The 11,624-nt window shown below is 39.6% G+C and overlaps 1 protein-coding gene across 1 annotated transcript; it reads left to right on the top strand.

Annotated features, from left to right (window-relative positions):
• Positions 1 to 52: 52 nt before the first annotated feature.
• Positions 53 to 11,624, top strand: LOC149027942 (abscisic-aldehyde oxidase-like). The gene is made up of 10 exons (XM_089167205.1): positions 53 to 423; positions 4,075 to 5,769; positions 6,358 to 6,617; positions 6,746 to 6,955; positions 7,333 to 7,551; positions 7,916 to 8,881; positions 9,268 to 9,363; positions 9,724 to 9,822; positions 10,250 to 10,439; positions 10,916 to 11,624. The coding sequence occupies exons 1-10, from the start codon at positions 273 to 275 to the stop codon at positions 11,131 to 11,133; spliced, it is 4,104 nt and encodes a 1,367-aa protein (XP_089023331.1). The 5' UTR covers positions 53 to 272; the 3' UTR covers positions 11,134 to 11,624.

Here is an 11,624-nt window from a genome sequence, read left to right as displayed (position 1 = left end):
TTTATTTATTTTTGCTTTATTTAGTATTGAATCCTAGAGATGGAGAGATTACTATTAATCTGCCTTAGGAATCTAGACTATCTAGTGCCTTCCCTGCATTTGAATTCAAGAGTTTTAATGATCTTCGTCATTGCTTAAGTCATTCGATTTACATTTTCTAAGTCAAACTTCAAATTAATGGGTTCTAGTTAAGAGTGCCCAGCAGAATAAAAGAAGAAATTGAATGCTTTTTTGTGGCTTCTCATCTGTCACTGAATTAGCAAGCTATAGAGATGGAGAATAAGGAAGTGATGAAGAAGAAGCTGGTTTTTGCTGTTAATGGCGAGAGGTATGAGATATCAGATGTTGATCCTTCCACTACTTTGCTTGAATTCTTACGGACTCAGACTCCTTACAAAGGAACTAAACTTGGCTGCGGTGAAGGTCATCACTTCTTCTCTTTCTTCTTCTGCATATCTTCTATATAAATTCCATCTGTTTCTTCTTTTGAACTCTATAATTCTTTCAGTTCTTGCCATTTTCTGTGGTTTTAATGTCTGTTTAAGGTGGTTCTTCTTTTTCTTGTTGAATTCCATTATTTAGTCTGGGATGGCTTAGTTTAATGTCTGTTCTGGTTGAATTCAGAAGCTTTAATTATATTTGGATTCTGTTGTCGCTGATACCCATGTACAACAATTAACAAAGCTCAGAAAAATTAAGTAAAACAGTAGCCTTAAGCCACGTACAACACACGAAGATTTATCTGGTTCGACATGGAAAAGCTTTTGCATTCACTTATTATAAGAGAAGCAAGAACACAGTTCTACTGAAACTGTTGTTCTTTTAAAGCTACTCTCTTTGAAGACGACACGAACAAGAAAGGTAGGAGAAAGATGGAGAACACGTTTAAGTTAAGTCTCTCGTTCATTCATGTCAACATCATTTTTCCAGATTGAACACCATGCTTCGCTCCAACCCATATTCCAGACCTATTCAATCTTTCAACACCATTTTTTCTCAGATTAACACCTTCTTCGTTCAGTTAATGATCGAAGTGGGATTAACTAGCTGGGTTTTTCTGACTGACCTCAAAATCTTGACATGCAGGACTTGGACAAGTCAGGAATTTAACAACTGCTATGTCTTCTTTTTTTTGGTAAAACTGCTCTGTCTCTTCTTGAGCAGCGGAGCCTGTTTAGCCTTGTATATATTTTTTCAATTAAATATCCACATCAAAAATTATTTTCTAACCCCAAAGTCATAGGTTTCAAACCTAGCGGCCCAGGTGAAAGATGAAGCCGATGCGATTATAAGGCAGCCGCCGCCATAGAAAATAGAATGCCCAAAAAATTCTTAGTTTCATTGTCAACTTGTAATTACGTATCATTCATGATACAAGATGAAAGAATACTTTTTGTTTTTACCCAGAAAAATGGAAAAGGGAAAAGGGTAATTTTCATCTGGACCCCCTGAGGTTTGGTCCAGTCATATTTAGCCAAAAAATACCTGCACGCCTCCCGGGTTCATAAACAAGGACAATAATTTTTGACCAAATAACCTCCATCTATTCCCGTTGTTTGCTATTTTCTTCACACTAAATCTAACGGTGAATTAAAAGGTGGGTGTTTACTGGATCCACTCCTATATTGCGACTCCCATACCTCCTTGGCCGTTGTTTTGACCCTGGATCTTCCTCGGATGACAATCCTCTGTCCCTCTCGGTCCCTTCTCTCTCTCCTCTTCTCGCTCCATCTTCGTCGTCTCTCCCCTTCTCGTCTCCATCTTCTCCGGCGTGCCGCCGCCTCCTCTTTCCTCCTCCTCTGGCCGGTTGGGATTTCCTGCTGAATCTCCAATCGTCCTTGAACACATATCTTTTCTGATTGAATCCCCATCTTCGACATTTCTCTCGCCCTCGCTCTTGACCCCTCCCTTTCGCCGCTTCCTGTCAGGCTGAGGGATCGTGGATTCCATTATAATCGTATTGGATGGTGGAGTTGTGAGAGGTAGGAATTGCTCATGAGGTTCCTCAGACAAACAGAGAGAAACAAAACAAAATAGTTTAGGGTTCAGTAGATGGAAACGGATGCAGAGGGAGATGACTTCTCAGATGATGATCTTCAGCCACCATGCCCATTTCGTTCGACGCCTTCCCAGCCAGCCCTCCGCAGACGCATCTATCGCTTTCATTTTCCTTCCGTAGTTCTCCAGCTCAGTCTACCATTTATCACTTAACTTCGGATGCTCGATGACAACAGTGGAAAAATCCAATAACCACAGAGAGGAAGGAGGAGGAAGGATCTTGATACAGAGATAGAGATTCACAACCCAGCAGAATCAATAATGACGTTCAAATCCAACCGAAAAGATTAAGAAGGGAACCCTAGAAACCGAGTGAACCAAACGTCAACGTATTGGATTTGATTTATAGGACATGATGCTGAAGATTCCATTCCTTGCGATTTAGTTTTCTGGATCAGCTCAGCTTGTTTTCTCGTTTTACCTTCGTCTTTCATATTAGTTTTTTTTTTTTTTGGCCTCTGCTTGTTAGTTTTGCTCCACTGTGAACTTTAGAGCTTAGAAATCCGGAAGAGAGAGACATAGAAGAAATGTATATGTTTTCAGATGGATTTATATTCATCCAATTGAAATGATCCACGTGTCTAAATACCTCCACTCTTTTAACTTTCACCGTTATTTATATGAAGAAATATGCAAATCTTACGATGAATAGTGTGAGGTTATTTTGGTCATAAATTTACAAATTGTCCTTAATTGATCTTATTGAATACCTCGGGGGTAGATGGAAGGTATCTATTTTTTTGGACTAAAAAGGACATGGACCAAACCTCAGGGGGTCCAGATGAAAATTACCCAAGGGAAAAAGACGAAACATATATATAATCATGGAACTTAGTTTCGCCGAAATTTCGCAAAATTCGTCTATTAAAATGGACAGAAACCGAGATACGATTTTCTGACGAATTTTCAAAATTTCACCAGATCGTTGAAGGAGAAGAAAAATGAGAATTAAAAAGAGAAAAAAAGAGAACAAAGAAAGACAACATTGATGAAAAAAAAAAAAAAAAGAGAAAAAAAAAAGAAACAGAGGGGGGAAAGGAGAGTGAATCCAGCGATATCGCCGGCTATGGTCTCGCCGAGATTTCGCCGTTTCGCTCAGTTTGCCGGGCGGCGAGACGAAGAAATCGTTCCATGTATATAATACTAATTAGGGGATGAGTGTTTTCGTAGGTTATTCGATCATGATGAATCAATCAATCAATTTCAGATGTGCGCCACAATGGCGCAAGACTGTCTGCTGACCAAATCAACCTGTCGATCGAGATTTCAATCGAAATTTCAACTACATCTTAATCCAATAGTAGGTAGGACCGTTGTGGTGCAAGACTGAAGCAAAAATTTGGCGTCTTGCCCCCCTAAATTCTCATTCTTATTTTATAACATTCTTAATTTTATTATATATTTGGTACTTAATTTAGATTTTTTTTTTAAAAATAGAAAAAAATCTAAATGTTTCGTCATCTTATTCGGTTTGGTGCCAGTCACTTTAAATCTCAATACAAATTGAGGTTATAATAATAAATATATATTCTTTTATGGATTTTTTTATATTTATATTCCCAAATCTTGATAATCAATTATTATTTGATATTCTAAAGTAGTTTTTCATCTCATAATCGATTTTAAAAATAAAATAGTTATCAAACCATTTCTCATTTTTTTTTAACCAAAAATGAATTCTACATCTACTTTGAGTCTGGACGTGCTTCCTTGTCGCTTTGCATAGCCCGGATCCAGCCCATCATGTGAAGGCCCAAACTCGCAGCCCATCATGTGACGGCCCAAACTAGAAGCCCAGTTCCAAGTCCGTCCAGAACTGGATCGGACAGCTGCAACACAGCACAGACCGAGGCAAGAGAAAAATCCCGAGTCACGGTGGAGATTGCACCGGCAAAGCCTTCCTTAGGCTCGGATTCTATCGGCTTGTTCTTGAATATTTTGTTATTCTTTTGCCTGCTAATTGAATTGAATGATTCGTTTCGAAACTAAACTTGAAGCATGCGTCGTTATTTGCAGGTGGTTGTGGTGCCTGTGTTGTTCTTCTCTCCAAGTACGATCATGTCCTTCAACAGGTTGAAGAATTCTCAGTGAGTTCGTGTCTGACCCTTATTTGCAGTCTAGATGGGTGTTCAATTACAACTACAGAAGGCCTTGGAAACAGCAAATCTGGGTTTCACCCAATCCACAAAAGGTTCTCTGGTTTTCATGCTTCTCAATGTGGTTATTGCACTCCCGGCATGTGCATGTCCTTCTTCTCAGCTCTCGTTAATTCTGAGAAGACCCAGAGGCCAGACCCTCCTCCTGGATTCTCCAAGCTCACAGTTGCAGAGGCCGAGAAAGCTATTGCAGGCAACCTCTGTCGATGTACGGGATACCGACCCATTGCTGATGCCTGTAAAAGTTTTGCAGCTAACGTTGATTTGGAGGATTTGGGCCTCAATTGTTTCTGGAAAAAGGAGGAAAGCAAGGATTTGAAATTGGCTAAATTACCACATTACAATCATCAAAATGAGATCTCAAGATTCCCCGAATTCTTGAAAGCACAAGTGAAGCCCAAAAAGCTTTTGGATTCTGAACAGTACTCGTGGTACAACCCTGTGAGCATTGAGGAGCTTCAGAACCTATTGGAATTGAAACTCAAAGAGAACGGAGCACGGGTGAAGCTGGTCGTTGGTAACACGGGTACAGGCTATTTTAAGGAAGTAGAACAGTACAACACGTACGTCGATCTCAGAAGCATCCCTGATCTCTCTGTGATTAGAAGGGATAACACTGGAATTAAAATTGGAGCAACTGTGACAATCTCTAAGACAATCCAGGTTTTGAAGGAAGATGACAAGGGCGAGTTTCACTCCACTGTCTTGTTCAAAAAAATTGCTGACCATATGGATAAGGTTGCATCGGTGTTCATCAGAAACAGTGCAAGTTTGGGAGGAAATTTGGTTATGGCTCAAAAGAATAGCTTCCCCTCAGATATTGCTACAATACTTCTTGCTGCAGGTTCACTTGTAGATATACAGACAGGTCGCGGAAGACTGAAACTTACGTTGGAGGAATTCTTAGAGATGCCACCATGTGATTCTGAAACCATACTTCTGAGTGTTACAATCCCAAGTTGGGAACCTGTTAATAACATTTCATCAAATGGTCAAACTCAGTTACTGTTTGAAACCTATCGTGCTGCTCCACGGCCACTTGGGAATGCATTGCCCTATCTCAATGCAGCTTTCTTGGCTCAACTTTCTTCCTGTCAAACTTCAGAAGGTGTTGTTCTCGAAAGCGTTCAGTTGGCTTTTGGTGCATATGGGACAAAACATGCCATAAGGGTGAGGAAGGTTGAGGAGTTTTTAGCTGGAAAGTTTCTTGATGTGGGTCTTCTATATGAGGCTATCAAATTAATCAGAGAAATTGTGGTTCCTGGAAAGGGTATTTCACATCCTCATTACAGATCAAGTTTGGTGGCTGGTTTTCTTTTCGATTTTCTGCATCCACTGGTGGAAGCTAGAACTGGGATTTTCAGTAATGGCTTGAATGGAAACATAGATGGTTTTCCAGTCAAGGCCTCCAGACTAGAGAATCACCTAAATCAATTTGATGAGAGTAAGGGGCTTGGCATTCTCTCTCCTGCTAAGCAGTTGATAAAAGTTAACAGGCAGTTTCATCCGGTTGGTGAACCCATTAAAAAAGTTGGAGCTGAGATCCAAGCAGCTGGTTTGTATTACTGAACTGTTTGTCTTTATTTAAGATAACTTTTCCTTATTCATTTTTTTTCAGTTTCCTCCTCTCTTGATTTTAAATTTTACTGACCACAATTCTATGTTTTCTACCTGTGCTGGTATTTGGGGACAATTACCTTCAGCTTTCCTTGTCCCTTGAAGCCACAAATTCTTTCACAATACACTTCCTTGCCTGGACGGTCTTCTATTTTGTATTTTCTTCGACATGTTTGTGGTGTCATTGCCTCTTTCTTTCTTTTTCCTCCCTTTTATTGTTTGGAGCTTCTATACCCTTGCACAACACAACATTAGGTTCATAGATGATATTCTTGTTTTATGCTCTTCACATTTACATGTTTTTTTTTTTTTTGGGTGAAATTTTACATGTTTTATTGCTCTTATATGTTTAGTTCAATTCATGCGAACCGGCACTTATTAGAGCTCAATTTTATTTATTTTGATAATTCTGTTGTTAAGTTATTAATTGTTGTTTTAATTGGCTTATTTATTGTATTCTCCAAGGATTAAGAAATAACTCTTTGCTGTCTGATCAACTAGCGAATCTCACATTCAATTTATATAGGTGAGGCTGTTTATGTGGACGACATACCCTCTCCAAGGGACTGCCTTCATGGAGCCTTCATTTGTAGTACGAAACCCTTGGCTCGTGTAAAAAGTATTAAATTCAAGTCTACATCATTGCCATGTGGAGTATCTGGTGTCATTTCTGTTAAAGACATTCCAGCAGGAGGGAAGAACATAGGAATTAATCCCCCTCTTGGTTATGAACCACTATTTGCTGATGGTCTTACGGAGTTTGCTGGCCAGGCACTTGCACTTGTGGTAATTAACATCTGGATTTTATTTCTGGTGTTTTCTGAATTTTTATGCTGTTGGCTGGCCGAAATTTTTTTGTAATTCCTTTTACCTGCTTGTTTTGTACTAATGTAATCACTGGAATGCTGGTGTAGGTTGCAGACACACAGAAGCATGCAGACATGGCAGCCGCTAATGCAGTGGTTGAGTATGACACAGAAGGTCTGGATGCACCAATATTAACAGTAGAAGAGGCGGTTGAGAAATCCTGCTTTTTCACCATCCCTCCATTTGCTGAGCCAAAACCAGTTGGTGATTTCTCAAAAGGAATGGCAGAAGCTGAGCACAAGATTCTATCAGAGGAGGTGCTTATTTTACTAATTTTTTCAACATAATTTGGATCTAATGAAGGCAGAGTATCTGTTGACTGGGAATTCTTTTTAGTTTTAAAAAACTTCTTTGAAGTTTTGAAAGGAAATTCTTTTGGATGAATTAAGGGAAGAAAAGGAAGGAGGGAGGGATAGGATCCAAGAGTGGAACCAACATACCATAGAGGAGGATTCTGACTCCTGATTCACTTACCAGGTTTTGAGACTGGTTTGTATGCTAGTAGGCAGTTCTATGGTAATACAAGTCACAAAAGCAATGTGACAACAAAATCAACAAGCCTAAGCCTTGACTTTACTTACCGAGCTCTGAAACTGTAATTTGTACTGATAAGAGGTTCTATGACAATATGCAGATCAAGTTAGAGTCACAATACTATTTCTACATGGAGACACAAACTACTTTTGCCATGCCTGATGAAGACAATTGTATGGTGGTTTACACTTCTAGTCAGACCCCTGAGGATGCCCAGTCACATATTGCAAGCTGTCTTGGTATCCCTGAACATAATGTCCGTGTGATTACAAGACGGGTTGGAGGAGGTTTTGGTGGAAAGGCCTACAGGGCTATGCCAGTAAGTGTCCACTAGCCTGATGTTTCCAAATTGACTTCATGAAGGTTTCTCTTATTTCAATAGAAAATATTTTCTAGGAATTCTCTTAAAGCAGATAGAAATGACTAGGAATAAAATGACTGAAATTATGTCATTTCTGATTCTGATTGCATTTAATGCTGGTCACGTACATTCACAGCCATGTATCAGAACTTTTGCCTTCAATTTATAAGATTTCAGTTATTCTAGATGTTTATTTCTTGAAACCTTCCACCCTATGTTCTTCCCTACTTCCCCACCTTTTGGAAACCTAAAAATGAAAATTTGGAAACAATAAAATTTCTGGTTCTATGTTTTAACATATTTTAACATAACCTACTTGCAGGTCTCTGCAGCATGTGCAGTTGCAGCTCACAAGTTACACCGTCCCGTCCGAATTTATCTCAATCGTAGGACTGATATGATTATGTCAGGGGGACGGCATCCTATGAAAATTAACTACAGTGTGGGGTTCAAATCAAATGGGAAGATCACAGCCCTACAAGTAGACATATTAGTCAATGCAGGTATATCTGAAGATTGTAGTCCAATAATGCCATTCACCATCTATCATGCACTGAAGAAGTATGACTGGGGAGCTCTTTCTGCTGACATAAAGGTCTGCAAGACAAACCTCACTAGTAGGTCTGCAATGAGAGCCCCAGGAGATGTGCAGGGATCATATATTGCAGAGGCTGTGATTGAGCATGTAGCATCTTATCTTTGCATTGAAGTTGATTCCATCAGGAACATTAATCTCCACTCCTATGATAGTCTTAAGGTATTCTATGAAGGAAATGAAGGAGAACCTTTGGAGTATACTCTCCCTTCACTGTTTGACAAATTGGCTGTGTCTTCCAATCTGCAACAAAGAATTGCTGAGATACAGCGTTTCAATAGTTGCAACATATGGCGGAAAAGGGGTATTTCCCGGGTACCCGCCGTATATGAAGTGGCAGAGAGAACAACATCTGGGAGAGTGAGCATCCTGAATGATGGGTCTGTTGTGGTTGAAGTTGGAGGAGTTGAAATTGGGCAGGGCCTCTGGACCAAGGTGAAGCAAATGGTGGGATTTAGTCTCCGTCCAGTACTGTGCAACGAAAATGAAAACTTTTTCGAGAAAATACGAATCATCCAGGCAGATAGTTTGAGCTTGGTGCAAGGTGGATTAACTGCTGGAAGCACCACATCAGAGGCAAGCTGTGCTGCAGTTCGTGAGTGCTGCAATATGTTGGTTGAAAGATTAAAACCTGTCAAGGAAAGACTACAGAAAGAAATGGATACAGTTTCCTGGGATATGTTAATTGTCCAGGTGACTTTGTTAACTTTGAAATTTGAGTACAGAATATGGCTTTGTGGTTCGTTATGAGGCTTCCAATAAGGAATTTTCACTGGTCTCAGCTAGCAAATCCAATCCCAGACCACATGAAAGATAAGCAGATACATACAACGGCCCTAATCTCAGAGACTCCTGATGGGTGTACTGGAAGTAGTCCTATGCTTTTATAATTTGCAAATATAGATTGCTGAGACCCTGACAGATTGGTTACAGAATAACCACACACTCACAGCTTATAGCTCACATTCATGGCAAGAACACTGAACAATAGAGGATACTGTGAAATATCCAGCACTGAAACACTTACTTTTAGAAGGTTACTATTTAAGAATCTCTCTAACTGATACCATACCATGCAGGCGCATCATCAATCTGTTAATTTGGCAGCAAGCACTTTCTATGTTCCTGATTCTACTTCCAGCCACTATCTAAACTATGGGGCTGCAGTGAGTGAGGTGAGTTTGTGAAGGCTTCCTAATCCGTATGTATTTTGTCCTAATGTTTTTCTTCCCCTGAAATAAATTTACGGTTTCCCTGATATGTGAGCACACTTAATTGCAGCTTGCATGCCGAAATATCACTCTCTTGATTTAGCCCCATGTAAAACCTGCTAGAACAATGCTAGCAGGATGCACATATAGGCTGTGCAAAGCAATGATCTTATTTTTGCATTGGGACTTGCCCCATATTCTAAGTGGAGACCACTATAAAGTCTGGCTTACACATCCTAAATTACCAATTTTTTTTGTATGAATCATCTACATGTCACTGGTCAAGGAGCTGGGGGCTTACATTGTGGATTTGGTGCATTGCAGGTGGAGATCGATCTTCTCACTGGAGCAACCACTATTTTGCAAACGGATATCATTTATGACTGTGGACAGAGCCTTAATCCAGCTGTGGATTTGGGACAGGTTTGCCAAAGCACAAATATTATTTGTAGTTTTACTCCCATTTTAAGTTCTTGTGTTCTTCAGGCTTCTATGTTAAGAGTTAAGACCTGCATATTTGTCTGTTTAGTCTCCAATTGTTATATTAGCATGCATGTTTTTATTAATAGCAGCCTAGTTCTCCTGTGGGGAGATAATGGAGCAACATGCTCTGAGTGCTAAGGTCGACAGTTCAAACTTGTGATAGATATGCTTGGACTCACACTCAGCATTCTTCTTCCGGATTTAAAACATACACGTTTATTCACTCATTTAGCTGGCAAGAAAATTCAGATGAGCTGTCAAAAGTTGTAATAATGGCAAGATCATGAGACTATCAGGACGTGTTTCATAAACCACCATATGACGATAATAGTATTATTAGACAGCTTATGTTAAATTACCTGTGCAGATTGAAGGTGCTTTTGCTCAAGGAATAGGATTTTTCATGCTAGAAGAGAACCTCATGAATTCTGATGGATTGGTGGTGTCAGAAGGCACGTGGACTTACAAAATTCCAACCGTTGACACAATCCCTAAACAGTTGAATGTTGAGATACTAAACAGTGAACATCATGAAAAGCGTGTTCTTTCCTCCAAAGGTAGCATCCCTAACCTCCACGTCAGTTTTTTTTTCTTTTTTCTTCCTTAAATGAAAGACTGAAAGACTGAAAGACTGAAAGACAAAGGAACTGTTCCTAGTAATTGTCTATCATTGACCTAGAATCTGGTGGTACATGGCCACGGCCAATACGTAACCCCCTTCATTTGATTCCACTGGTTATCCTAGCCCATAGGTCAGCTAGACTGGGCTGGATGAGTAAAGTCATTTCGACCAATCTTATTTCGGACTGAGAACCTGTATGAGGTTTAATTATTGGCAAGTTTGATTTGATCAGACATGCACCTTTGTAGACATTGAAGTATCATTGGCACAGTGGTGTCTATTTAGCACATACTAATCTCTTACCGTCAAGACTTCCCTCTTTTATGAACAACGTAGCACAGGGCAGACATAATGCAGTAATACCTAGCAACTGTCAAATGCTTATGCTTTGTGGGTGAATTTACTTTGCAGCTTCTGGGGAGCCACCATTGCTTCTGGCAGCCTCAGTTCACTGTGCGATTAGAGCAGCCATCACTGAAGCCAGGAAGCAACTTCTTTCCTGGAAGGGATTGGATGCATCTTATTCAACATTCCAATTGAAGGTCCCTGCTACCATGCCAGTTGTCAAGGAGCTCTGTGGGCTTGACAATGTGGAGGGTTATTTGCAGAGTTTGCTTTCTCATCAGTAGAATTTTAGTTTTATCTTTATTTTTCTTTGTGTAGTTAACAGTAGACCTCCTTTGGAATATGGAACCAAAAGACATATATCTAGCATAGATTGAAAAACTAGATGTTGCCACCATTCACATACGAAGAACCATGAGCTTTCAAGATCAAGACAGGGTCGTAGTCCAAAATTCTACATTTTTATCTGTACTGTCTGGCCCTGCATTCATCACCTCACTACATATCAAGGAAATCCTGTTCTGTATATGTAACTTATGTTCCTCAAGTAGAAAGGACAATATACTTGAATGAGAAGACCATTATTGTGAAATTACTATTAATCTTTGACTTAGAATAAAAATGAAAATACAAGAAGGACAATCAAAATGGATGTTACATAATTTAAATATTTCAGTAAACCTCTTTGGTCATGGTGACTCTGCTTATATCAGGAGGTATTGTATCTACTCATGCCTCTGTTTTTTGTTCATCAGGATGTTTGCAAGATTAGGAC

This window comes from Hakea prostrata, chromosome 1 (genome assembly GCF_041222555.1).
Source record: "Hakea prostrata isolate BN-2017 chromosome 1, UWA_Hpros_2, whole genome shotgun sequence".
Taxonomy (NCBI): Eukaryota; Viridiplantae; Streptophyta; class Magnoliopsida; order Proteales; family Proteaceae; genus Hakea; species Hakea prostrata.
The sequence above is the reverse complement of the archived record's forward strand: the minus strand, read 5'-3'. Positions and strand labels throughout refer to the sequence as shown.

What these genes read in the sequence shown, in the direction of transcription:
- LOC149027942 (XM_089167205.1), top strand. Translation starts at nt 273, where the DNA reads ATGGAGAATAAGGAAGTGATGAAGAAGAAGCTGGTTTTTGCTGTTAAT. An exon ending in TAAACTTGGCTGCGGTGAAG is followed by an intron (nt 424 to 4,074) that starts GTCATCACTTCT and finishes CGTTATTTGCAG; the next exon opens with GTGGTTGTGGTGCCTGTGTT. An exon ending in GCGTGTTCTTTCCTCCAAAG is followed by an intron (nt 10,440 to 10,915) that starts GTAGCATCCCTA and finishes TTTACTTTGCAG; the next exon opens with CTTCTGGGGAGCCACCATTG.